Source organism: Mobula hypostoma, chromosome 23 (assembly GCF_963921235.1).
Source record: "Mobula hypostoma chromosome 23, sMobHyp1.1, whole genome shotgun sequence".
Taxonomy (NCBI): Eukaryota; Metazoa; Chordata; class Chondrichthyes; order Myliobatiformes; family Myliobatidae; genus Mobula; species Mobula hypostoma.
The window spans coordinates 27,263,433-27,291,166 of NC_086119.1; the positions used below are offsets into that span (position 1 = coordinate 27,263,433).

Consider the following 27,734-nt stretch of genomic DNA (forward strand, 5'->3'; position numbering starts at 1 on the left):
TCTCGAATCCAGAATCCCTGCCTGAGGCCCTACTATTACATTGATTTCTGTTATTACATTAAATCTCCTTTAAAGAAATATACACAGACTAATCATAGAACTACAGAAAGACACACATGGGCAAGCTGGTTGCAAAAGATGCAGGTGGAAATTGAAGTGAACAATAAAAATAATTCACAAAGAAAGCCTTACCTTTATGTATTACTAATCTCATTCCTTCAGTACATCCTAAAGAGCTTAATAGACAATTAAGTACCTTTGAAGTGTGGTTATTACTGCAATATAGGAAATGTGGCAGTCAAATTTCACATGGCAAACTCTGACAAAGAAAGGTTAGAATGCACAACATTTCCCCTTTACAATATCCATGCAAAGAATATTGTCCTTGCTCACTACCTACTCACACCAAACATTACTCCACAGAAGATGGATCGGTTTCACACAGCACTGGAGGATTGAACAGAACACAAAGCCAGGACAATATACACAGCCATGGGAGCATATATCATGCACGTCACTCAGATTCAGATTTATTTATCACATGTATATACATCGAAACATACAGTGAAATCTGCCGTTTGTGTTAACAACCAACGTAACCAAGGATGTGCTGGGGGCAGCCCACAAGCGTAGCTACACAGTAACAAGCCCCATTCTTCTCTCCACCCTACCCACGCACCCTACCATGCACGTACACAGTTCTCTCACCCCAAGACAGGCCGTCTTTGGCCTCTAGTGGATGGATTCGCAGACACTGAACCCCAACTTTTCGCAGACTTTGGGCTCCAGCCGTGGGGCCTCAACTAGGCTTCCAATCAACCTTTGGACCCTGATCTGGACCTCAAGGTCAGCCTTCAGGCTTCAATCTGGACCTCCAATCAACCTTCACAATCAATCCAGGAGGTGCAGTCGGATGGTGTTCTTACCCTGATGATATTGTTCATTTTTTTTTAAATTTAGGTTCGTAATTGATTTGTGCTGGATTATTTCTGAGTCGTGTTAATATTTTATATCAGGAATGTGAGCAGCATAAGTTTGCTTTCTGAGTTTCAAGGCAGAGACTAACATGCGTAGCTTTTCAAACAAATGCCATATTAGATTTATCTAGCTCTCTGTTTTCTAGTGCATATAAGATGTACCGGAAAGCAAAGAGTTAATCCAGGAAGTGAAGGAGAAATACATTTAAGAAGTTGTTCGCTGTTAGCAAGAAGACACATCGGGGTGAAAAAGATTAATGGAGCATACAGTATTTTCATGCGGTGAGATATATACATTGGTTACACTTCATATGAACTCTGTTTCTGAGCAGATGTTAGAGATTCAAAATATTGCAGAGAGGCACTCGAAAAGTATTCTCCAAGAAATTAAATAACAAAGGGAATATTATCTAACAATCTGAAAAATGACTGACGTACATTGACTCAAAAACGCAAGAAAGTAACTCTAATACCTCTTTAAAACCTTAGTCTACTAAAAAGCTAAGCTGTTCCTCTTTATCAATTGCCTCAAATTCCACAAGACAACTAACTCAGGGCAACATTCCTTGCAAGCAGGAGTCTTGGGAAAACCACATCTTCAAATATTACTTATACATTAAAAATATCAGCTGAAAGCTTATCGCCAATGGGTCAAAATCATATTTTTGTTATGACGATATTCTCATGCAAATAGGTTAACTTGAGGACTGAAATAAGTCACAGAGAATCCTTAAGTGTTCTGTGTTGCATGTGCATGTGGTCAATTCAGAAATAAATTCTCAAGAAATCTGAGGAAGGAATTTACCTAAACATCCAAAAATGCTATACAAATAAAAGGCATAATTTTGTTATGAATGTTGAAGGGAAAATATTCTACAATACTATCTAAAAACTGTATGACTCCACATCAAACTGGAGTCGTAGAGTTACACAGCTCAGAATCTGGTTTTTTGGTCCACCTTCTCCAGACTGACAACTTTGCCCTTCAGCACTAATCTCATTCGCCCATATTTGGTCCCTATCCTTCTAAGTTTGCCTATTAAAGTGTCTGGCTAATTGTCTGTAAGTGCCTGCCCGAGAGCAATGATTGTATCGGACTGACTGGTGTAGAGCCAACAACCTGTCTCTGGATGTCAACAAAACAAAAGAGATGGTTGTTGACTTCAGGAGGACATGGAGTGACCAGTCTCCGCTGAACATCAACGACTCCTCCACAGAGATTGTTAAGAGCACCACATTTCTTGGTGTTCACCTGGGCAGAGAATCTCGCCTGGTCCCTCAACACCAGCTCCATAGCAAAGAAAGCCCAGCAGCATCTGTACTTTCTGCGAAGGCTGAGAAAAGTCCATCTCCCACCCCCCATCCTCACCACATTCTACAGAGGTTGTATTGAGAGCATCCTGAGCAGCTGCATCACGGCCTGGTTCGGAAATTGCACCATCTCGGATCGCAAGACCATGCAGCGGATAGTGAGGTCAGCTGAGAAGATCGTCGGGGTCTCACTTCCCGCCATTACAGACATTTACACCACACGCTGCATCCGTAAAGCAAACAGCATTATGAAGGACCCCACTCACCCCTCATACAAACTCTTCTCCCTCCTGCCATCTGGCAAAAGGCACCAAAGTATTCAGGCTCTCATGACCAGACTATGTAACAGTTTCTTCCTACAAGCCATCAAATGCCTCAATACCCAGAGCCTGAACTGACACCAACCTACTGCCCTCTACTGTGCCTGTTGTCTTGTTTATTATTTATTGTAATGCCTGCATTATTTTGTGCACTTTATGCAGTCCTGGGTAGGTCTGTAGTCTAGTGTAGTTTTTGTGTTGTTTTACGCAGTTCAATGTGGTTTTTGTATTGTTTCATGTAGCACCATGGTCCTGAAAAACGTTGTCTCATTTTTACTGTGTACTGTACCAGCAGGTATGGTCAAAATGACAATAAAAAGTGACTTGACTTGACTTGACTTGATCTAGGATTAGATTCAAATATTAACCACACTCTGTTTATGAAAAAAAAACTATACCCCAGATCCTCTGAAAAACTCCTCCTTCTCATCTTAAACATACTATGGGAAAGAAAATCTTCTATCTACCTTATCTAAGCCTTGTATATTATGTTCCTCTATCAAGTCATCCCTCAGTCTCCTTGACTCCAGAGAAAACAAAACCAGCCTACCCAGAACACAAGAGATGCTGGACATCCAAAGCACAACGCATAAAATGTTGGAGGAACACAGCAGGTCAGGCAGCATCTATGTAGAGGAATAACGAATCAACGTTTCGGGCCAAGACCCTTCATCAGGACCCTTTCTCCCATTGAAGAATCTCAGCCTGAAACATCGACTGTTGTCCTCTCCATAGATACTGCCTGACTTGTTGACTTCCTTCAAAACTTTGTGTGTGTATTGATCCACTCTATTCAAGCTCTCCCCACGATTCATGTCCTTTAGTCCAGGAACATCCTAGTGAATCTCCTCTGCGCATTTGTTTTAAGCAGCTTGGAAACAAAATAAAGCACATTCTTCACCATTAAGTTGTTCTATTTCACATTCCTGTTATTAAGTCAGCGACCTAATAACCAAGTGGTAATATTTCTATTTTGCTGAATTCTTAAGCAAAAGCCTGAGTCAAGCAAGATTCAACCTCCAAGACCATTTCCCAGAGGTGAAGAAATAACCACGATTAGACGTCCCAACATCCATTGATCATTTATAAGCTGCACAGAGCTGGCACATAGAAAGCAGTCCTACATATCAGAAAAAAGGTTTATGTAACGAGTTCCTTTAGCTTAAGTTATCCTTGAAGACCTACTGACGCAAGCACTTAGTGACAGAGCCTTGTTTAAGCCTCTTTTGCCGTGATTTAGAATCCTATGTAAGTAGTCAACAAACACAAGACAGCTGTTGCATAGTTAATCCATAATTTCATTATACTGTGTATGAGTTCAGGTTTATTGTAATTAATCCATAATTTCATTATACCGTGTATGAGTTTAGGTTTATTGTCATTCAACTGTACACAGTTATTATTTATTATTTATTTATTGAGATACAGTGTGGAATAGGCCCTTCTGGCCCTTTAAGCCATACTTCCAGCTACCCCTGATCTAACCCTAGCCTAATCATGGGGCAGTTTACAAGGACCAACTAACCTACCAACCGGTATGTCCTTGGAGGAAACTGGAGCATCTGGAGGAAGCCCATGCAGTCACATGGAGAACATACAAACTCCTTATAAGTGACAAGAATTGAACCCATATCGCTGGTACTGTAGAGCATTGTGCTAACCACTATGCTCCCATGTTACCCCAGACTTGTCACATTTATACAGCTAAACGAAACAATGTTAACAGAGAGAGAAAAGAAAGTATTCTGTAGATGTACAAGTTGACATAAAGCATACAAGATATCTATAACATGCTGTAATTAAGGATATCCCTCGTGATGCTGGAATCTTTGCACAGGATCATATTTGCATCAAATGTGTACACCATCAAACATTTCTTTATACTATAAATAGAATTAGTTCAACTGGGTCAAAAATATTATCTGTATGCTAAATTAAGTGACTACTAATTGGTTAATAAAGAAAATTAATGAGAGATGTGAATTATAATTTTATATTTGAATATGCTAATAAGATCTTCTTCATTGTTTAAGTAATGTACAAGTCACTTTTAAACTTCCTCTCTTACCACTTGTTAAATTCCCTCCATTCTTCACATGTTTTGCAGAGCGAGATTAACCATCGATGACTCTCAAGACTCCACCGTATGCAACCCATTACTTGCAAGTATCCCAGCTACTTCTTCTAAAACCTCCAGCAGTATGGTTGGACCACAGTGAAAACAGATTGCCACAGCAACTGAAAGTAACTGTGAAGTTAGCGTTAGCAGCAACTCAGGGAAAGGGGAGTGGGTGCAAAATCCTAACCATTTGCAGCATTTGCCAGTTGACCTGTTAAAATAGAAGGACTTGATTCATCTCCTCCCTTGCAATCACCATAAACCATAGCAAGATATAAATGAAAGGACAAAAACATACTTTTGGCTGGACTAACGAACATTTCCACATTTAATTTTAGAGATGAAGTAACCTTACTATTACATAGTGAATAAAATCAACACAGTGGTTAAACCTTCTAAAGGAAATTGTAACTTACAGGAGGATTCAGTTATATGCAGTAGTTGAGATTATACAGTCCAACCAGAGTACCGTGTCTCCTTACCAATTGTCAGCTAGCAATCGGAACAATTGCTGAAACCCCTGAGCGAATTGTCCACAAAGGAATTATTGACAAGCTGAATTCCAGGTTTGCCTGAGGTAACAGAACCAGGTGCAGTGATTCTACTTTATTCAAATTACAGGGAGAGTCATCCAAGCAGCTGATTATTTCTATAGAATCATAGAATTATAGACCACAGAAACAACTATTTGTCCTTTCATATCAGTTCCACTGCAGAGCAGGTTTACTCTAACCCTAAACACTTGACTGATAAAAAGATAATAATATGACATTTACATTGGGCCTTTCAGAATCTCAAAGTTTTCAGGATTTATATGTTGCTTGTAAAGAGTGGTCACTATTATCATGCTGTCATATTTCCTATATTTACTACTGTATATTCCCTTATGACATTGAAGGAGGCTACTTCAGCCCATCTAGTCTGTACCAGTTCATAGAACAATCATATTCTTAACTAATTTTCCTTATAACTTGCTCTTCCAAATTTCCAATCAGCTCCCCCTAGATCAGGGACTCCCAATCGTTTTTATGCCATGGACCATTAACTGAAGGGTCCGAGGACCCCAGGTTTGCAACCCCTGCCCTAGATTCTACTCACCTACATACTAAGGGTAATTTTACAAATACCAATTACTGACCAGCCTGCATATTTCCTTGGGATATGGGAGAAAACTGGAGCAGCTGGCATGTGGTCAAAGGGAGAACATACAAATTCCATGCAGGACTGGATATCAGGATTGAATTTGCATCACAAAAGTGGTCAGGTAACATCTCTCTTCACCATCCACACATACAATAAAGCCAATCAATGTAGCTATGTTGTCCTTCTTTATATTTCTCTAAAATGTTTTGAAAGTAGAAACTTCCTCAAAGCCTGTAAGTCCCCCTGGCAGTGTTACCCTTGAACTTTGCTGCACAAATTTATGTGAAATCCGTTTCTTTAAGCCATCAAAATATACCGTTCGACTTTATGTAGGAGATTCACCTTTATACTTTATACCATGGGCTTTCAGTTGTTCAGAATTTGACACACACTTTAGGTGCACCTTGTACTCAGTGCCTTATGAGTAATGAAATCACATCTGATCAAACATGAAGCAATTAGAAGGAGATACCTGTCTAACAGCTAATAATGATGCTCTGAGTTACGCTTCTCTCCATAAGATTACACCTTATAGCAGTTGTTCATTCATTTCCTCCCCTAACATCTCACTAGGATCAGTCCAAACCCCATGCATGTCACGGGGCAAAAGACACAAATGACTTGAAACTAAGTTGATGTCTGTTGTTACTGATCGTATAATTATCAGTTGTTCTTTTGAAAATACCTTCAATTGATTGCATTCATTACAATACTGTCTTCAAACCGGACCAGTTTTTTCTGATGATTTCTGTTGTGAGAATCAGAATTGTGATCTGCATTTTGTTCGGTCCGCAATCTTGGTATAAAATTGCTTTAAGAATGTAAAATATCCTATCACATCTCTGCCCATGTCTAAATTTATCCTGTCTAACAGGGTTCCTTACATGAAGGTACAACTTTAGCGAAAAAGAAATTAAATTAAAGAAAAAGAAACTTTCCAAATGTAAACAGGTTCACTGTATTTTGTGTAAGGGCTCATTGACTACAGTAAGGTATTATAATGCTTTGGTGGTGAATTCATTTATGAAACATCCTCTTGAACTGAAGTTTTTCCTCCTCTTCTTTATCTCTCATTCTGCACTCTAGAATCCGTAGCTCTTTCCTCACTGACTTGGTCATTCCACTGTCGTACTCCAAAACCTTCTCAAAATCTGCCTTTGCCTCCGCTTCATTCCATACCTCAGCGTGGGCTCTGGCCCTGAGGAAGTAGGCTTTTACAGTACCTGCCAAAGGAAGGCAACAAATCATGAAAGGTGGAGCAAAGATGAAATGATTCTGTTCATTGCCCGAGGCAAAACACAATGTCACACAGAATCTGTAGGGAAAGAGAGACACAAGACTGCCGATGCTGGAACCTGAAGCAACACACAATCTGCTGGCGGAACTCTGGAAGTTGAGCAACATCTGTATTTTACTATTACACCACTGGCATCTAGGCCCTCCATCTCTGCCTGTCCTTGATCGCATAGAAGGAGACTTCATTGCAGTTTCTGTCATAATTTTTTCTTGACCAGTTAGGGTTGTTAGCCCTGAGCTGAAACCCCGAACCTGGAGGGCCAGTGGATCACTCTTATTCTGACCTATTGGACGTGGGTGACCCTACCAAGAGCCAAGGCACAAGGCCCTGACTCCAGCCAACATAGCTCTCCAGGTCACTGAAGCACATAAGCCACCAAACCCTACAACGAGGTTGTGGTCATCTTGGACGAAGCATCATTTGTGAAGGTAAAGAATTCCTTTTACCTCCCTTCCCCACCCCCCACAGATGTTGCTTGACCCACCAAGTACTCCAGCAGATCACTTATTGCTTGGGAAAGAAAAAGTGTTAGGGTTTCAGGGCAATAACCTTTCAATCAGAATTGATGGAACATTATTTCTCTCATTCGATGCTGCTGAGTATAATATATCCTCTTTTTATTTCAGATTTCCAGCATCTGCTATATTTTGCTTTTGTAGAGCATCAAAAAAGATCTAGTGGATCATTACCCATCTCAGATTGATAGATGAGTATGGGTAAGGTCAGAGTCCTTTTCCCGGGGCTGGAGAAATCCAAAACTGGAGGTAACAGATACAAGAGGGCCAAGATTTAATAGAGAACTGAGGGGTAACTTATTTACACAAAGGATAGTGAACATCTGGAATGAGCTGCTAGACAAAGTGGTGGAAGCAGGTACAATTGCAACACTTAAGGGGTATTTGGTTAGGTACTTGGATGGGAAGAGCTTAGCAGATTCTGGGCTGAATACAGACACCTGGGACTGGCAGGGAGAATGCTGTGGTCAGTATGGGCCAGTAGGGCTGAAGAGTTTTTTTCCATGCTGTATTACTCTATAACTCTACAGATCTAACTTATTATTACACGTTTGTCTTCTTCATTCAGTCATTCTCTCTTTCATTGTATCTTCTCTCTCTTCTAGAATTCTTTCTATCTATCATCAGCTTTCTCGTTCGATCAACATAGTGTTTAGCCTGGTGGAGTATTTAGGTGGGGTGGCACACGCCTGGTCATTTCCTTTTAGGGATGCAGTTTCATGACTGATAAGGAAATTTGTTAGGAGTTGTATGCCATTAAAACAATATCAAACTGGAATGCAGCAAAAATCTGGGATCTAATTGCTCGAAGGAACAGAGCCAAGATCTTATTTGTGAAAACCCTAAAATTTAATTGGAGCAGAGTAAATGTGTCATTTACCAGTCAGGGCTGTAGGTTCTGAGCTGAATCCCTGAATCTGGAAGATCAGTGGACAACTCTTAGTCATTTAATTAATTAAATATGCCTTCTCAGAGTTTGTAAGTGCTCTAAAATTATATTAAACCATAGAAACCATAGAAAAACTACAGCACAGAAACAGGCCTTTTGGCCCTTCTTGGCTGTGTTGAACTATTTTCTGCCTAGTCCCACAAGACTATTGTTTTTATTTTGCAAAGTTGAATCCTAAGTTTCTGCTTGTGACTTGGCAGATTTGCCCATACCTGGATGCCTGTTGAGGATGTCCGTTGTTTGCTCCAACACTTCATAGTACTCTTCCATTTTCAAAAGACATTGGCAGTAGTTCAAAACTAAAGTGACAACCATCTTCTCCAATTTCAGCCATTGAATCTCCCAGGGCTTTAACTAATATAAAATATCAAAATTATTAACCAAACTTTGTTTTGAGCAATGACTCTGTTTATTATCTGAGAGCAAAGTGCAAATATTAAGTTATTCCTTAATGTTTTCTCTCAGTATACTTCAATAATGTGCCGTGTATTTACATCGTGAGTTCATCAGTTTTCCTTATTATTAAGGAATAGAGATTTAAACTAATTAGACAGGAGGTTGTTGTGCAGGGGATAGTTTTATCCCAGGAAATAGACCCTGGATAATGAACAGGTTCTGCTTTTACAGGCATCCTTAAGTCAATTTCATCTATGTCAGAGAATACACAACACACACCCTGTATGGATGGTTATGATGCCTGAATGGTATCAAAAGCACATGAGATCAATAAAAAAAGAACAATTCGTGTAAGTTGAGAGGGGGGGAGGAAAGCAGTGCTTCTATAAATGTATAGCGGAGAGTATCCTCACTGGACATTAACACGGAATGTTTGTTCCGGTTTGGTTGCCGGCCGCTCAACCATGGTTTATCAGTCGGGCGCCAGACGCTTGGAGAGATTCGGCAGGGGGGGAGGGGCCGGCGCCCGGCGCTTGGCCAGGGGCTGTGGTCGAGTAGTCAGCGACTTGGGCTGGCTCCCCCACCGGAGTTAGTCTGATGAGGAGGGTGTGAGGACACCCAGCAGGACTAGCGAAAACAAGACCTGACAAAGGGCAGATGAGTTCCTTGTGGGCCAATGGCCATCTTCCGTGGAAGAGATTAAAGCCTCACCACGTACCTACAAATCATATGCTATGCACCTAGTTAGAAGAGACATGATGAACTTGGGCACTGCACCATGTGCCTGGACCTGCCCAAGGCCTCCACCTAAGGAAGGGCCGAGCTCGAAGAAGCGGCCACAGCTGGAGGCCAACACGGCCTCGAGCTCGAGATCGGTGGGGGCGGCGGCGGGCGGTGCCAAGGCGGCCAGCGAAAACAAAATAGAGGAGAGGCTGTACTTGGTGCTGTCGCAAGATCAAAGAAGATAGAGGTGCAGAGCCGCCAACCCCGGATTCGGGACGGCACCCACTGACTGACTGACTGATCCTGACTGATTGCACCACAACCTGGTATGGAAACATCAATGCCCTAGTTAAAATTTCTATTGCTGGGGGGACGTCATGTGATAGCGTGGGATTGAGACGTGTAAATCCAGCTCTCCCGTAAAAAATTAGCAAAGTACCGTTTAAACAAAACAAAGTTAACAAATACTTTCCGAAAACTATTTATAACTTTGCAAGACTACTTTACGATATGCCTCCTAAACCGCAACAGAAGAAGTCTGTTGTTGCGAAGCCGCCGCGAGATGGGAAGACAAAAGGGCCTACTGCAGCGATGGACCCTCGGACTCAGGTTAGATCTCTTTTGGAGGAGATGCGTTCTATCTCCGCTGGAGAACAGGGAGCAATGGTGGCGGTAGCGGTCTCTTGGAAGAAGGTGCCGGAAATGCGCATGCGCAAAGAAGAACGCATGCGCAAATCGATACAACTCAAACTACAAGAACCGACAGCCACTGCAACTGAAAGTGACTCAGAGTCAGAATCGGATACCGCAGAGAATACAGATGAAGAAGAGGAGGAAGAACTGGAAGGGATTGGAACTAAAGGAGATGATGGAGACATAAGAGAGGCTTTATTGCAATTAACGGCTGAAGTAAGAAAAGTAAGAGCAGAGCTTAGAGACATGAAGATGTGCTATAATAAAGCTATGTAAAGACAGGATAAAATGGATAAGAAGCTTCAGGAGATGGAAAGAAAAATGGAGCATATTAATGATAGAGTGGAAAAAACAGAAAATGATTTGCTTGTCTGGAACACGGAAAGAAATCAACTCTTGGAGAAAGTGGACATGTTGGAAAATTTTAGTAGACGTAATAATATTAAAATTGTTGGTCTTAAAGAAGGTATAGAGGGAGGAAATCCAATAAAATTTTTTCAAAGATGGATCCCAGAAGTTTTGCAAATGAAAGAGGAGGGCCGATTAATTGAAATTGAGCGGGCACATAGAGCTCTAAGACCAAAACCACAAGATGAACAATATCCACGAGCAATTTTAATAAAATTCTTAAGATTTCAAGACAAGGAAAGGATTCTACAGGCAGCTGCCCAAGCTGCCAAGAATAGAAAAGGGCCATTGATGATTCAAGGGAACAAAATTTTTTTCTATCCTGACAAAAGTTATGAACTTTTGAAGAGAAGGAAGAAATTTAATCCAGTGAAAAAAATCCTATGGGATCACGGTTATCATTTTATATTGCGTTACCCTGCAACCTTGAAGATTTTTTTGACTGGTGGAGAAAAAGGATTTTTTGATGATTACCGGAAAGCAGAGCAGTTTGTGCAAGACTCTCTGAATATTCACCAGGTACAAGAACAAAACCAGGGGAGCGAGATGGATTGAAGAAGAAGATTGGGTCAAAGAATGGACTTGTTGGATTTTTGAAGGCGGATGAATATATAAATATGTTACTAATTATATGAGGGAGGGGAAGTAAGGTTAAAATTTGAGGAATACTGGTTGGGAATAGTAACATTAATTTTTTTATATATAAATAATTTTTTTTGTTGCGGGGGAGCTGGAAGAAGCACTGATCAATTGCTACGCTAATCATGTGTGCAAGCGTGGCTCTAGCCACGACCCGCAAAATGGAGGGGGGTAGTGTTGTGTATCCTTTCATTCACAACATTAGTGGGGGGGTATTTTGTTTTTTCTTTTTTTTATATCTCATCTATCTCTCCTTTTTTTTCTCTTTGCCTGGATGATTGGGGGGGGAACGCATAGCAACATGGTGAAGTTCAAAGAGATTCCCCAAGGAACTATGAGAGTTGAGAAGTTAAGTAATGTTTTAGATTGGAGTAACTTTGTTAAAAATAATGACTAATTTATTGAATTTTTTGAGTTTTAATGTTAATGGGCTTAATGGACTAGTGAAAAGAAAAAGAATCTTAACACATATTAAGAAAATGAAGATAGATTCAGCCTTTTTACAGGAAACGCATTCAACAGAAACAGAATATCAGAAATTAAAGAAAGATTGGGTGGGTAGTGTTGTTGTAGCGGGGAGTAGCAATTTTTAAGTCAAAACAAGAATGGGAAACAGATCTGAATATTAATTTTGATGAAACAAATTGGTCAAGACTGTGCCTTGACAGTATGACAAACACAATAAATGTTCGACTTAGATTAGTATAATATAACTTTTTACACCAATTATATATTATACCACAAAAATAAATTATTTATAATTTAAGAGATAAATATGTAACATTTTTGAATATTTGGCGCCCTTATTTACAAAAGATAGGATGGCATATTTAAGTGCTCCGATGAAGATCTTGGTCCCTTGGGGAAAGTAACAAATAAGTATACCAATTTTATTTTGATTTCCATGGAGCATGTGGAAACCTTCCAATACCCAGGCGGCTCTCTTTTTTTTTTCTTTTTTTCTTTTTAGGTAGGACTTTATATGGGGGGGGAGGGTTAAGGGGAGGGGGGAGGGTAAATACTATCTTTTCATGTATTTTTGGAAACTCAATAAAAATTATATTTTAAAAAAAAGATTTCTATTGCTATGCAGTAGGTATTTCATTTTAGTAGTTTTCTGCAAAAGCAGTGTGTCCTGCTGGTAGAATGTTTTGCTATCGGCTAAAGAAGCCCTACTTTCAGCTCATGAATGCTGTGTCAGCCAATCAGGATTGTGAAATCTGCAGAAATTTCTAGAGAAAAAGTGTGGCAGAGAGAGATTTGTGACAGACAGTAGTCTGGTTTGGGGTCAGTATCATGTCATCAAGCAGATTGTGACCTCATGAGGCATCTCACATAAAGTAACGTGGCAGCTGAGTTCTATAGCATACTATTTTACTAAAATGAACTAAAGGTACTATCTCAAACAAGAGAAAATCTGCAGATGCTAGAAATCCAGGCAATACACACAAAATGCTGGAGTACAGTCGACGTTTCAGGCCGAGACCCATCAGCGAGAAGGATGGTGCCTGGCCTGCTGAGTTCCTCCAGCATTTTGTGTGTGTTGAAAGGTACTATCTGCATGGTGATCAACGATAAATCCATACAGGAAGCTGATTCCTCTGCTTCTTAAATGTGATTAAAATAGCTCAATTAACAGAAGCGTAATTTTAGTTCCATCCATGATTGGTGATATTACTCAATCATCTCCAAAGCCGTGACTATCAAAAATGGCAATGGAAAATGAATGAAAAGACTTTTATATTTAAAAGTGATGCTAGAGTGTTTTTCCCTTGTTAAGTTGCTGTAGAGCACAGCAACAGGGCCTTCTGCCCATGTCAATCTATACAGTGACCTTTCATAATAATCCTAGTTTATTCTCCCAAATCCCCATCAACTGCTCCAAGATTCTACCATTCACTTACACATGAGGGGATAGTCATACTGCCCATTGGAATGTCCAAGCTGAATGTCTTTGGAATGTGGGAGGAAATTAGAGTACCCGGGAGAAACCCATGTGGTCACCAGGGAAATGTGCAACTCCACACAGACATCAGAATCAGGTTTATTATCACCGGCATGTGTCGTGAAATTTGTTAAATTAGCAGCAACAGTTCAATGCAATACATAATATAGAAGAAGAGGGAAAAAATAATAATAATTAATAAATAAGTAAATCAATTACCGTATACGTATATTGAATAGATTAAAAACCATGCAGAAAAACAGAAATTATATATATTAAAAAAGTGAGGTAGTGTTCAGGGGTTCAATGTCCAGTTAGGAATCAGATGGCAGAGGGGAAGAAGCTGTTCCTGAATCACTGAGTGTGTGCCTTCAGGCTTCTATATCTCCTACCTGATGGTAACAGTGAGAATAGTTCCGGAAGTCAGAATTGAACAAAAATTGTGTGAGTTATGAGGGAGCAGCCCTGTGAAATGCTTTGATGAGATAGTGGTGACCATATGCAGTTCCAAGTGAGTGGTTTTCTTTACTGCCTCTTTTACTATAAAGAAGTAACCTTTTATTATAGATTCCGGTCAAATATACATCAGATCAGGCAGCAACATCCATAGTCTTTTTGTAATGTTAGGGCACAACTCACCAGATTTCTTTTTAAAAATCCCCATCTACCATGATGGTATTTATTTAAAAATCAATAGGTTTCTTCTTCAATACCATACCCATTACATTATCACAACAACTACATTACCATATCCAGTATATTAATATACCGAGAACACCAAGAACAGTCTTGCATTCCCATTCTCACCACAACACTCATGACCAGTGCATGATCATATCCAAAACAAATATAGGAAATGCTTTTTTAGATTAGATAACATAACACAATAGGGAAAAAGATATGGTCTGTCACCTGAAAAGTCATCAATCAGAAGCAATTATGTTGTTTCTTTCTCCACGGATGTTGCTTTTCCTGCTGAGTATTTTAAGTGTTCTCTGCCTTTGTTTCGATGTTTTGGGCTGAGACCCTTCATCAGGACTTCATGAAGGCTTCATCAGAACTGGTGTAAGGTTTTGGCCTGAAATGTCATCTGTTCATTCCTCTCCATAGATGCTGCCTGACCTACTGATTTTCTCCAGCCTTTTGTGTGTGTTACATTATCAGATCTTTTATTTTACCATTTCTTTTGCATTTCCTTACTTATTACTTTATCATACCCATTTTTCATGATGACAGATTTCCTTTAGAATGTTTAAGATTAGTTTTTCACTGTTGGTATTTTCTGGTGCCCCCAATGTCTTTCTGTTATTGGACTAGCAAAAGTACAAAAGATTAAGGCTATGTGGCCAAGAATTCTTTCAAAATCAGCAACTGCCAAATGCTGAAAAGTGAGATCAGCAAGTTCATGGGAACAGAACCAGCACCAAATGCTAGGGCACACCAACTTGAACTTATTCTGTTGTAACTTTGTTGTCACAGCATTGAGAGTTGGCCTTTATTACAAGGACCACAATTGTTCAAGAACCAGGTCAAATGACATAGTGTCAAAGACAAGGAACAAATCAGATAATGATAGCCTTGCCAGTTCTGCTCACACTATGAGAATTAGCAGTTTAAAAAAAAATCATAGGATGATTTACTGTTGAACGTAAAACCAACATTTTCAGATACCTGACATTGTCAAACATATTTTTTCAAAATGCAAATTAGCTTCATAAAGACAACAGGCAGTTAAATATAATGCTGTATCAATCCCACTTCCACCTGTTTTATGCATGTCAAAACAGCATCAATGAACTGGCAAAATGGATCAGCAAATTTGCGGATGACACCAATATTGGGAGCGCAGTGAACAGTGAGGAGGACTAGCAAAGCTTGCAGGGGGATCTGGACAGGACCAGGTGGAAAAATGGGCTGAAAAACGGCAGATAGAATTGAACGCAGACAAGTGTGACGTGTTACACTTTGGGAGGATAAATCAGGGTTGGACTTACACACTGAAAAGTAGGACACTGAGGAATGTGATTGAACAGAAAAAGTGGTGGGCGTGCAATCAATTTCAACACTTAAGTGTTTGGATGGGAGGTTTATGGTCCAGTTGCAGGTTGATGGGATGAGGCAGAATAATAGTTCAGTATGGACTAGATGGGCAGAAAGGCCTGTGCCTGTGCTGTGCTGCTCTATGACTCTATCTATATCCAGCACTGGCACATGGGCGGACTGTTGCCACAGATAAAAGGTTCACAATATCATTCATGGGAATAGTGCACTGACTTTTTTGAGTATAGTTCTCAGCAAACTCCAGTTTAAACACACTCCTTCTTAATTTAGTGATCATTTGTTTAGACAACTAATTTTTCTTTTGTTTTTCTCAATGACTGCGGGCTTAATCAGAGCACTGTCATCAGAAGTCAAGATTTAAGTATCAATATCCAGGATTCAAGAACAAAGCAGAGCCCATATGTCAATTGAATAATTTGTGACTTTTTCAATTTAGTGCAATCTTACATACGATAAAAGCCTTTATGATGATGTTAGTTTATGAGTGTTAACATACCTTTACTTGTAGGTTCTTCAGGCAAATAACCCCTTCACGATATTTTGCCAGTGCCTCTGGATACCTGCCGAGCTTGAATAGTTTATTTCCTGTTCCATGGAGCAGAGGAACAGCCTTAAGCTTCTCATCATCATTCATGGCCCAGGTTTCTCGCTTGTAAGCACTTGGTGACTCAACCTAGGTTTTAAAAAAAATCCTTTTTACTTTGAAGGTTAGACCACTTTCATTATTTACAAAGAGAGCAAACTCAGATATAGATCTGACGAAGATTCAAACAGCGAAAAAGGAAGTTGGACATCACAGTTACAATTACACATAACTTTCTTATTGTAAGTGCTAATTTGCATTTCTGTCCATTTGTCCTTTTGTGTCACACCTTATGCCCATTATAAACTTCACTTTCTATTTACTTCTCCCTTAGTTTTCCAATTAACCTTGACTATATTTTAGTTATCAGCCAACTGCGTTCACAACAGTTGTCTTCAATCATAATTTCTTCTTTTGCTGATGGATAATTATGGGTTTAATTATCTTGGCTCAAGATCTACCCCATTCTTAGGCAAATACAAAGCCTTCAAAGTGTTCTTTGTTTCTAGGTTATGCTGCAACAGGCTTTTAATAGTCAGACTAAGGGCCTAGGGCCAGGTAAGGGGTAATGTGAACTTGCAAGCTTGGACCTAACATCTAAATGATAAATACCAGAGGACATGCACTTAAGGTGAGAGGGAAAAAGTTTAAGGGAGATGAACGAGGCAAGTTATTTTTAACATTAAAGGTAGGAGGAGGCTGGAATGGCTTAGTAGGGGTAGGAGAGGAAACAGAGATGATAGTAGTGCTCAAGGTGCTTTAAAATAGACACATGAATAAACAGGGAATGGAAAGGTGTGGCACATATGCACGCAGAAGGGATTTAGTTTAATTTGGCGTCGTGTTTGGCACAAATATTGCTAGCCAAAGGGCCTGTTCCTGTACTGCATTGTTCTGTGTTCTGTCTGGTAACCAACTCTGAGACACTTCAGACTTCTCCAACCTCCTTCCTTTACACCACAAAGACCAAATGCAAGAGGATATATTTGGGAAACCTATAATTACACTATTTTCCTTAAAATAGCACCAAAGGCAAAAGAAGCAATACTATCAGTCATCAGGTCAGATCATTCCCAGCCAGCCAATCAAAAACGTGCACGCTTTGGCTTCGCTGTTGAGTGGTGATGTGGCTGCAGTGTCCAGGAAGTAAGGGATTCTGTGCGCTAATGAGCAAGGAGAGAACACAATCAAACGGAAGCCTGGAAATTGTCTGGACTGGGCAGGCAGGTAAGCGGAGCAGCCGAGCTGTGAGAGAGGGGCAGGGTTTTGTCACTTTAATAGAGAGACAAACTATCCCTCCTCCAGATATGTGAGGTGACTCTCACTGTACTCAATGCAATAGCACCACTGTACCACAATTTTCGGGGTCTATTGCCATTTTGTAGCTGTCCCTCCAACGTGTGGGATCCATGGTATTAAAGATAGGTTTTTCAGTTTTTTGTTTGACATGGGTTGATATAGTGAAGAATGTTTTACTCCTGGCAGTGTGATTTTAATATGAGGTGCATTGGTATAAATCTTGATGATTAAGTGTTTAAAAAGTGCACTTTGGCTAATGATAGAGTTTAGTGGAGAAAGTTCAAAATCTGCAGGTCCAGTAGTGAAAGGTACATCTGATTTTGGCTTCTTGAATAGTCACGGCAGTCCGGTGGTGGAATATATGATCCTTGCAGTTGCTATTTTAATATACTGTAGTCATTAAATTATTAAACCAGTATATTGAATGCTTTCATAATAATGACATAGGACTTATCAGAACCAATATGTACAGACCATGTATAGAGAGGACTGTTTGATCCTGTATAATGTATCAGGTTAAGAGACAGAAATTATGTTGAAAGATTGTAAGTGCCTGGTGACTGTCCAGTAAATGGAAGATAGAGATACATTAGCAAGGAAATCTAAAAAAGCTGCAGATGCTCAAAAGCTGAAGTAAAAACAGGAATTGTTGAAAATATAATGCAGGTCAGGCAATCTCTATGCAAAGTGAAACAATTAAAATTTCTGTTTGAAAATCCTTCACCAGAAACAAAACTATAGGAAATCAGGCTAGTTTTAAGTTGCAGAGAAGATTAGGGGAGGGATGGGTAATAGGAAAATCTATGATAGGCTAAGGTCAGTGTTGCTGTGAGGACGTTGCTCCTGTCAAATAGGTTAGGCTATTCACATCCCTTTCATGATGTCTTAAACTGCTGTCAATGGCATATTTTGGAAATTTAGTTGTTGCTCTAACGTAATAAATAGTAGCGCCAATTTATCCTGAATGATTTGCTGCTATTTGCCAACAGTTTTTCCAATTGAAAATGCTAATTGAAGAGCAAGCATTGGCCAATCACCAGGATAAACAGTCTGAACTTTCTTGAAACACCTTGGAGTCTCTTACATGAAGTATAAAGGGCTGACAGGGCCAAGGATTAAAAGTTCCATGTGACAGATAGAGCATCCAGTACTTTGGCAATTCCTTAACACTGAAGCCTGGATGTTGTGCTCAAGGCTGAAGTCACAATCTGCTGTTATATTGTGCTTGTTATGTCCTGAACTTAAAGGTAAACAAAACCATCACATTAGCTCTTACTGCTTGGCGGATGCTACTGGAAAAAAACTATTTGTTTGAATTTGAATTTGAAACCCAAATCTTTCATGGTAATTATGAAAGATTTATCCATCTGAGTAATTTATCCATTTAATCAAGAAGATTATAACTAAGAATTCAGAATGACATATTTTGGCACTTTTTTTCTCATATCCTATTCCTTTAGTCTTTTATTAAGATCACAGATATGAAATGAATTGAAGATTTAAGTATTTTAATCTTCAAGACCCAAGGTTTAGAGATCAGATGAGACTGTTTCTCTCTCAATCTTTCTCACTTTTCAGGGTGATGTTTAAGGAAGAGCTGAAATCACACAGAAATGTCATGTTTTACCCAGAAAGAATAAATAAAGCACAGGAATGACCACTAATAAAAAAAAGGAGGAAAAGGAAGACCCATAGAGTTACATAACACACTGACAGGCACAATGATGCCTTGAATCTGCACTGACCATTAAACACCCATTTAACAGTAATCCCGTTTAATTCCCCACACATTCCCATCAACTCTCCCGCATATTCTACCACTCTGCTACGCAACGGGGCAACTTACAGTGGCCAACATGCCATTCTGACATCCTTGCAATTTGGGAGTAAACCAGACTACCAGAGGAAACCACACTGTCACAAGGAGGACCTGCAAGCTCCACCCAGACAGCTCAGGAGATTAGGAATGAGCCAGCATCACTGGAGCTCTGAGGCAAAAATTCTAACAGCTAAGAGATATAATAATTCACTGAAAAGACTAACTGTGAGCTCAATTTACATTTAAGAAGTACAGTAGAACACGTTTAACCTTTAATAGTTCAATAACAAAGATAAGCGGCTGAGGTTCTTTCTGCAGTTCATCTAGGTCATCATATCCCAGGCTGTGATAAGCAAACATATTGGCAAGACCACAGGTATGAATGTGCCAGTCTGTTGGATCTTTTCCTTCAACAATGCGACGCAAGCTCTTGGCTACATTTGGATACAGGCCTGTATGCTGTGGAAGAAGAAAACAATTTTCTCAGTATTAATCTTTTTGAGGAAAATCAAGTAATGCATTTTCACACCTGGTAAAATACAAACAGTCAACATTCCATCACATCTTGGAGGGAACAGAAAGTTATATAAATAGATATGTTTTTTAACTTATTTTATTTTTAATTTAAGTATTTCAATAATAATTTTATTAATTATATAGAGTGAAAAAGGCAATAGTAAGGGTCTAGAATCAGGCTGCACAACTGTCTGCATCCATGTATAACAAATGCACATTACAGCAGTGGTTGATGTGAAAGGAATGAAATTTCTGAAACTATCCGTAGATAGCCACCACCATTTAGATCAGGGGTCCCCAACATTTTTTGCACCGCGGACCAGTTTAATATTGACAATATTCTTGCGGACTGGCCGACCGGGGTGTGGGGTTGCCAACGGACAAGAGTAGCAGTCAAATACGGGACACTTGTGTTTACCCCAGGAAAAATTACCGTGACCATGAAAGCCTTTTGCGGGCACCTGTGTGCGCATGCGTGTACGTGACGATTTTTTTTCTACAAATCGTTCTTGGTGATTCTGTTCAGTGAAACTACACTGCACATACATTATTTCTACTTTATATAGGCTGTGTATTTAACATATCATTCCTGCTTTTCCTATATGTTAGTGTTATTTTAGGTTGTATGTGTTATTTGGTATGATTTGGTAGGTTATTTTTGGGTCTGGGAACGCTCAAATATTTTTCCCATATAAATTAATGGTAATTGCTTCTTCACTTTATGCCATTTCGGCACGAAAGGTTTCATAGGAATGTTCTACCTTAGCTGGGGAAATACGGGACAAACCGATTTAGACCAATATACGGGATGTCCCGGCTAATATGGGACAATTGGCAACCCTGGGGGGTGGTGTTAAACAAGACCAGAATATAGGTGATAAGTCAACTATAAGTCACTTATAAAGTGGTTAATACACTCAATTTTGTTTCTAAAAGATATGTTTCTAACGAATTTAATATTAAACACACAGCGCATAGTTTCCTCGCATGAATATAGTGATAAGTCAATTATAAGTCACTTATAAGTCAATAGCATCATAACATTTTAAGTAACGTTTGGATATTAAACACACAGCACATATTTTCCCCATATGAACATATAAAATCATTGCAACACACCAATATCGCTGAATCAGTGGGAGCCCTGGGCTTGTTTCCCTGCAACAAGACAGTCCCATTAAGGGGTGATGGGAGACAGCGATAATCGAAGGGGGTTCCTTATGTTCAGTCTATTCCGCAGTTTACTTTTCGTTACATTCATTGCAGAAAACCCTGCTTCGCAGAGATATTTTGGAAATGAAAGCAACCTTTTCAGTGCTTTTGTGGCTATCTCAGGATATTCACTTGACTTTGATCTAGAATGCCGGCAGAGATGTTATGTCAAACATACTTTTCAGCTTGCCGTCATTTTCAAGCTCGAGGAGTTGATCTTCTTCCCGCACTGACATGGATGACACGTGCGTAATGACCTCGCGTGCGTTCAAGTTTAACAGTGGGCGTGACAGGGAATGAGGAAAATTGCAGCTAACTCATATCGCCAAATCATATCGTTTCCTCGCCGCCCGGTGGTTGGGGACCACTGATTTAGCATATGTGACTGGGGTCAAATTTCTTCTCCAAGAGTGGGGGTCAGATAGAACCTTGTAGTTCACTTTGAAAACTTCAATTTATGAACAAGAAAAAGTCTATAAATGCTGGAAATCCAAAGCAACACACACAAAATGCTGAAGGAACTCAGCAGGTCAGGCAGCATCTACAGAAGTGAATAAGCAATCGACGTTTCAGGCCCAGACCCTTCTTCAGGACTGAGAAGGAGGGGTAAAGATACCAGAATAAGAAGGTGGGAGATGGGAAGAAGGATAGATGGAAGGTGATAAGTGAAGCCAGATGAGTGGGAAAGATCAAGGGAGGGGAAGAAGGAATCTGATAGGAGAGGAGCGTGACCATGGGAAGGAGGAGGGGACCCAGGGGGAAGTAACAGGTAGGTGAGAGGAGGTAAGAGGTAAAAGTGGGGAATATAGGAAGGGGAGAGATGGGGGAATTTGTTTACAGGAAGGAGAAATCGATATTCATGCCATCAGGTTGGAGGTTACTCAGACAGAATATAAGCTGTTGTCCCAAGATGATGTCTGCTCCTTTCCATTCCAGGACATCAGAGATGTCCTTCTTCTTTGAAGATCTGGGTTCCCCTCACTATTGATGCTGTCCTCATCCACATCTCCTCCATTTCCCGTACATCTGCACTCACCCCATTTTCCCACTGCCCTAACAGCGGTAGAGTTCCTCTTGTCCCTACCTACTTCCCCATCAGCCTCCATATCCAACACATCATCCTCCACAACCTCCGCCATCTCCAAAGGGATCCCACTACCAAACATATCTTTACTTTTCCCCCACTTCCGCCTTCCACAGGGATTGCACCCTCTGCAATTCCCTTGCCCATTCGTCCCTCCCCACTAACCTCCCTCCCGGCACTTATCCCTGCAAGCAGCCTAAGTGCTACACCTGCCCATGCACCTCTTCCCTTACCTCCATTCAAGGCCACAGGCCATCCTTTCAGGTGAGGCAACACTTCACCTGAGAATCTGCTGGAGTAGTCTATTGTGTCCGGTGCTCCTTTATACTGGTGAGGCCCTTCATAAATTGTGGGGGGGGCCCGCACCATCGAGCACTTCTGCACCATCTTCCACAAGCAGGATTATCAGGTGGCTAAACATTTTAATTCCAATTCCTATTCCTGTTAGAAAATGTCGATCTGTGGCCTTCTCTTGTACTGGCCACCATCAGGGTGAAGGAGTAACACATTATATTCCCTCTAGGTAGCCTCTAACCTAATGGCATGAATATCAATTTTTCCTTCTGGTAAACAAATTTCTCCCCCCTGCCCCTTCCTCTATTCCTCTCTCTGACCTTTTACCTCTTCTCTACTGCCTGTTACTTCCCCCAAACCCCTCTGCCTTCCCTTTCTCCTATGGTCCATTCTCCTTTCCTATCAAATGATGTCTTCTCCAGCCCTTGACCTTTCACACCCAGCTGACTTCACCTATCACTTTCCAGCTAACCCCCTTCCCCTCCCCCTACCTTTTTATTCTGGCATCTTGCCCCTTCCTTCTCAGTCCTGAAGAAGGGTCTCGGACCGAAACATTGATTGTTTATTCCTTTTCACGGATGCTGCCTGACCTGCTGAGTTCCTCCAGCATTTTGAGTGTGTTGCTTCAATTTATCTCCTCTTCTTTGGTGAATATTCTGTAATTTAAAAAAAAAAATCTTTCCTCTTTTCTTCATCAATTTTCGTCTTTCCAAGCCTAGGGCATTGACTCTTGACTGAGATAAAACGTGAATGCTGCTTCCTCAGTAAGGCTACCATTCCCCAGTATTTCAATATTGGCTGCTATTTTATTATCTTGTCCGAGAAAAGTCCGCATGTAATTCAAATTGCATAGCATCAGGCCTGGCTGCTGGGAGTCTAATTCAAACAATTAGTCAGCCATTGGAAGCTGTGCTCAGTTCCCCTATGTTCACAGATCCTGTTGCATTGAATATTTGGATAATGTCCCTGTATTCCTGGGATGAAGAATGATGTATGTTGAGCAGATTAGGCCCATTCTCATTAGAGTATAGAAGAATGAAAGATGATATGACTGAAGCTTACAAGATTCCAAGAGGAACTGGCAGGATAAATGCTGAAAGGATGTTTTCCCCAGTAGGATAATCATGAACCAGGTGACAGATTTTCAGAATAAGGGGTAGTCTATTTAAGGCAGAGTTGAGGAGAAAAATCTTCCCTTAGAGGGCAGTGATGCTTTGGAATTACAGAGCTGTGAAGATTGAGTCCACCTATATACTCAAGGCAGAGACCTGGAGATCTTTAAACTACAATTGTGTCAGTGAGTATAGGACAAAAGTAAGGAAGTGATGTTGATGTCATGACTGGATTGTCTATGATCTTATTGAATGATGGAGCAGATTCAACGATTGATTGTCCACCATTCTCATTTACTAAGTTCTTTTTTATTTTAAGCAGAAAGGAAGAACATTGATTTAGGTTGCTAATTTATTTTACTGGAGAAAGTATCATAGATACAGTCGTTTAAGCATTTAAAAAGGTCTCATGGACTTTAAAATGTATTTAGTAACCGTAAGGCATCCTTTTATGGTTATTGGCAGTCCATATGGTAGCAGCTTCATTTAACCTGCTTAATCCTCCCTCAGGATAAGTATCACTAACTGAAGAGAAAAACAGATTATGGAGCATCGCAACAAGCAGAATTAGTCATCTAATGTTAATGAAAAACATTGGCAGATTCAGTTACTTGAGACTTTGTCTCAATAATTCACAATTTCCCACTGAAAACTTGCTTCCACCTGTAACACTTACAATGACGTCACACCAGAACTCAGCAACCTCTCCAATCCTCATTGAAGAAATGAGGATTTCCCAGACTTCCAGCTTAAACATGTTGCCTATAACTATTTCCATTGGCCTGCCAACTTGTTTACTGTCGTCAATGACTGTTCGATCTCCATCACATTTTAAAGTTCGAAAATGAAATGTGACCTGGACAATAACAAATAAAGAATATTATTTTTAATCCCATATCAACCATACCTGTACTTAATTCTAATGGTTTAACTAGATGAATGATCTATTTTATCTGCATGTGCATTGGTTATTACACTGTATATTAGCTCCTAATTTAGCTTAAATAAATGACAAAATATTAGTGCATAAAATAGTTTGCAAAAAAATTTATACGTGCACAATTTTTAGCGTAACACAGGAAGATATAACACCCATAATGTTTCTGCTTATTTCCTGCTAATTTAATCAGTAACATTTACTTCAAATCTATAAAATTAATTTTTACATGAAGGCAAGATTATGTTATTTATAGAACACTCCAACTTAAGAAATAAGTAATTTCCAGTCCATTGATTGCTAAAGATTGACTGTCTTTGCAACATGAGTGAAAATATAGCTGGATATTAAAATGTATAAATGAATTTAAAGTTAAATTGATCAAACGTAATAGATCTACTGAAAGTAAAGTACCTGTAAATTGAATTTAATTAGCATATATAACTTAAAATGATAATACATTATCAGGATAAATATTTGCGACACGCTTCACCCAATAATCATACCTACTGATATATTGGAAATGGAAATCTTGGCTCTATCAAGTCATTGTTTTGATACATTGGAAATGCTGTAATTTGATATTTTCAGATTACTCATAAAGTATTTAAATATAGTTGAACCTACTTTGGATCCTGTGAGAAATTTTGGCAGCTCACCAGTTCCTCCATGAAGAATAGCCTTTTTAATGCCTTCAACATTTGTAAGATATGTTTCCTCCATGACTTGTTATTATGGTCCGCAATGCAATACTACAGTGTGCACTTAATGCATCACTGATGCATTTGGTAATGATCCTGATGATCCCTCTCTTTAAAACTAGATTAAGCAGAGGGAGGATTTGGGAGAGGGGGTGGGGAAGGAAGCAAGGAGAACCAATTTAATAAAGTACTCTAACCTGTTAATAATATTTGATTATATAATTCTCGAGCTTTTGTATTTCTTGGCAATATTTAGAATTCCTTTTAATCCTGACTCAATTTATGGCACTTGCTTCAAAAGAACAGACATCTGGGGAACACATGAACTCAAAGGAAACGTTCAAATCATGTTAAGAACAATTGCTTAGAAATTGAACCTGCTTTTATGTGTAAATTATGCCTAAGAAGTTTGTTGTACACGTTTTTTGTTGAATTCCTGTCCATGGAAATTGGACTAGGAACTTCCTGTAAAATTTCACACACCTAATGAAGTCAGTGATGTGTGCATCACCCGGTGTTGTTTAATTAGCAACTTAAGACCTTGATTATTAACTCACAGTTCACAAGCAGTGCATCAAAGTAAAATAAATGAATCTTCTGTGAATTAAAGGGACAGCATTCTGCCAAAGATTTTATATTTTATAGATCCAACCCAATGACTTCATTGTAATGATGCTGCTGACAATCACTGATCTCCAATCTCCATGATCCGATTTCCACTACTTGCTTCAGTTCTTCTTCCTATTCTGTTCCGTGCCCTCTTTTAAACCACATTCCGCCTTGGAGATAGGAGAGGGAATATTGGGAAAGAATCCCATAACTCAAAATGGTGACAAATTTTATAACCTTGCTCCCTATCTGCACAAAATTGCCTACAGATAAAATTGGTTCTACGATCATTCCCAATTATCAAGCATGCATTGATTATTGGGACCATCCTTGAGACAAAGCCCAATTTAAAAGCGACAGAATGTGTGCATAATATTTTACCAGCTGTAGTTGTGGATCGTTCTGTGCAGTGCCCTGTTACATTGTCAGGTCTTTTCTTATTGAATGTCACGTTCTCATAATTTCAAAGACCCTGATATCCAGGACTAGCCGACGGTGGTGTAGTGGCATCCACACAAGACTTCGGGGTGAATGGTCCCGGGTTCGAATCCAGCCAGCTCCTTCCACGTTTTCCATCCATGCTGGGTTGAATGTTGAACCAGCAATTCAGCCTCGCAAAACACACAAAAGCTAAAGAAACTGTAAGTCTGCTGCTTGATTCACCAGTGGGGCGCAGGAGGAACTTGATGATATTCAGGAAAGTTTTGACAAGTCCAAGACTATGAACAGGAGGCCCTTTGGTTTTCATTGATCAAATTTAAGAGGAAATGTAAAACTACAACTAGTGATTTGCAAAAATCATTAAGAAATGAAATAAGAAATTTAGAATAAACATATCTACACAGAATGTCAGGAGAATGTGGAATTCTTTATCAGAGTCAAGTCAAATAGACATTACCATTAGGTAGTAGATACACAAATATAGAAAGCTTGTAGACAGTGCGAGAGGGAGGATAGGCAGGTGATAGAGAAGGGACGTGCTCAGACCGAAGATTTGAGATGTGTCTATTTTAACACAAGGAGTATTGTGAACAAAGCGGATGAGCTTAAAGCATGGATCAGTAGCTGGAGATATGATGTGCTGGCCATTACAGAGACTTGGATAGCTCAGGGACAGGAATAGTTACTTCAAGTGCTGGGTTTTAGATGTTTCAGAAAGGACGGGGAGGGAGGCAAAAGAGGTGGGGGCGTAGCACTGTTGATCAGAGGTAGTGTCACGGCTGCAGAAAAGGTGGACGCCATGGAGGGGTTGTCTACGGAGTCCCTGTGGGTGGAGGTTAGGAACAGGAAGGGATCAATAACTTTACTTGGTGTTTTTTATAGGCTGTCCAATAGTAACAGGGATATCGAGGAGCAGATAGGGAAACAGACCCTGGAAAGGTGTAATAATAACAGAGTTGTCGTGATGGGAGATTTTAATTTCCCAAATATCCATTGGCATCTCCCCAGAGCAAGGGGTTCAGGTGGGGTGGAGTTTGTTAGGTATGTTCAGAAAGGTTCCTTGACACAATATGTAGATAAGCCTACAAGAGGAGAGGCTGTACTTGATTTGGTATTGGGAAATAAACCTGGTCAGGTGTCAGATCTTTCAGTGGGAGAGCACTTTGGAGATAGTGATCATAATTCTATCTCCTTTACAATAGCATTGGAGAGAGATAGGAACAGACAAGTTAGAAAAGTGTTTAATTGGAGTAAGGGGAATTATGAGGCTATCAGGCAGGAAACCGGAAACTTAAATTGAAAACAGATGTTCTCAGGAAAAAGTACGGAAGAAATGTGGCAAATGCTCAGGGGATATTTGTGTGGAGTTCTGCAGGGAAGTTATGGTAGGGTACAGGAACCGTGGTGTACAAAGGCTGTAATAAATCTAGTCAAGAAGAAAAGAAAAGCTTACAAAAGGTTCTGAGAGCTAGGTAATGTTAGAGATCTAGAAGATTATAAAGCTAATAGGAAGGAGCTTAAGAAGGAAATTAGGAGAGCCAGAAGGGGCCATGAGAAAGCCTTGGCGGGCAGGATTAAGGACCAAGGCATTCTACAAGTATGTAAAGAGCAAGAGGATAAGACGTGAAAGA

General features: G+C 39.9%; 1 protein-coding gene across 1 annotated transcript; it reads right to left on the reverse strand.

Annotated features, from left to right (window-relative positions):
* Positions 1-6,887: 6,887 nt before the first annotated feature.
* On the reverse strand, positions 6,888-25,075 carry aipl1 (aryl hydrocarbon receptor interacting protein-like 1). Its single transcript, XM_063031739.1, has 6 exons — positions 24,980-25,075; positions 24,092-24,271; positions 19,468-19,656; positions 15,993-16,169; positions 8,844-8,985; positions 6,888-7,093 (listed from the first exon to the last, which is right to left on the reverse strand). Exons 1-6 carry the CDS (start codon positions 25,073-25,075, stop codon positions 6,888-6,890), a joined length of 990 nt encoding a protein of 329 aa, XP_062887809.1.
* Positions 25,076-27,734: the final 2,659 nt, after the last annotated feature.

Coding starts and splice junctions, on each gene's coding strand:
- aipl1 (XM_063031739.1), bottom strand. CDS start 25,075: ATGGAGGAAACATATCTTACAAATGTTGAAGGCATTAAAAAGGCTATT. Junction 24,272..24,979: donor AATTTCTCACAGGATCCAAA/GTAGGTTCAACT, acceptor GTTATTGTCCAG/GTCACATTTCATTTTCGAAC. Junction 19,657..24,091: donor AGTTCTGGTGTGACGTCATT/GTAAGTGTTACA, acceptor CTTCTTCCACAG/CATACAGGCCTGTATCCAAA.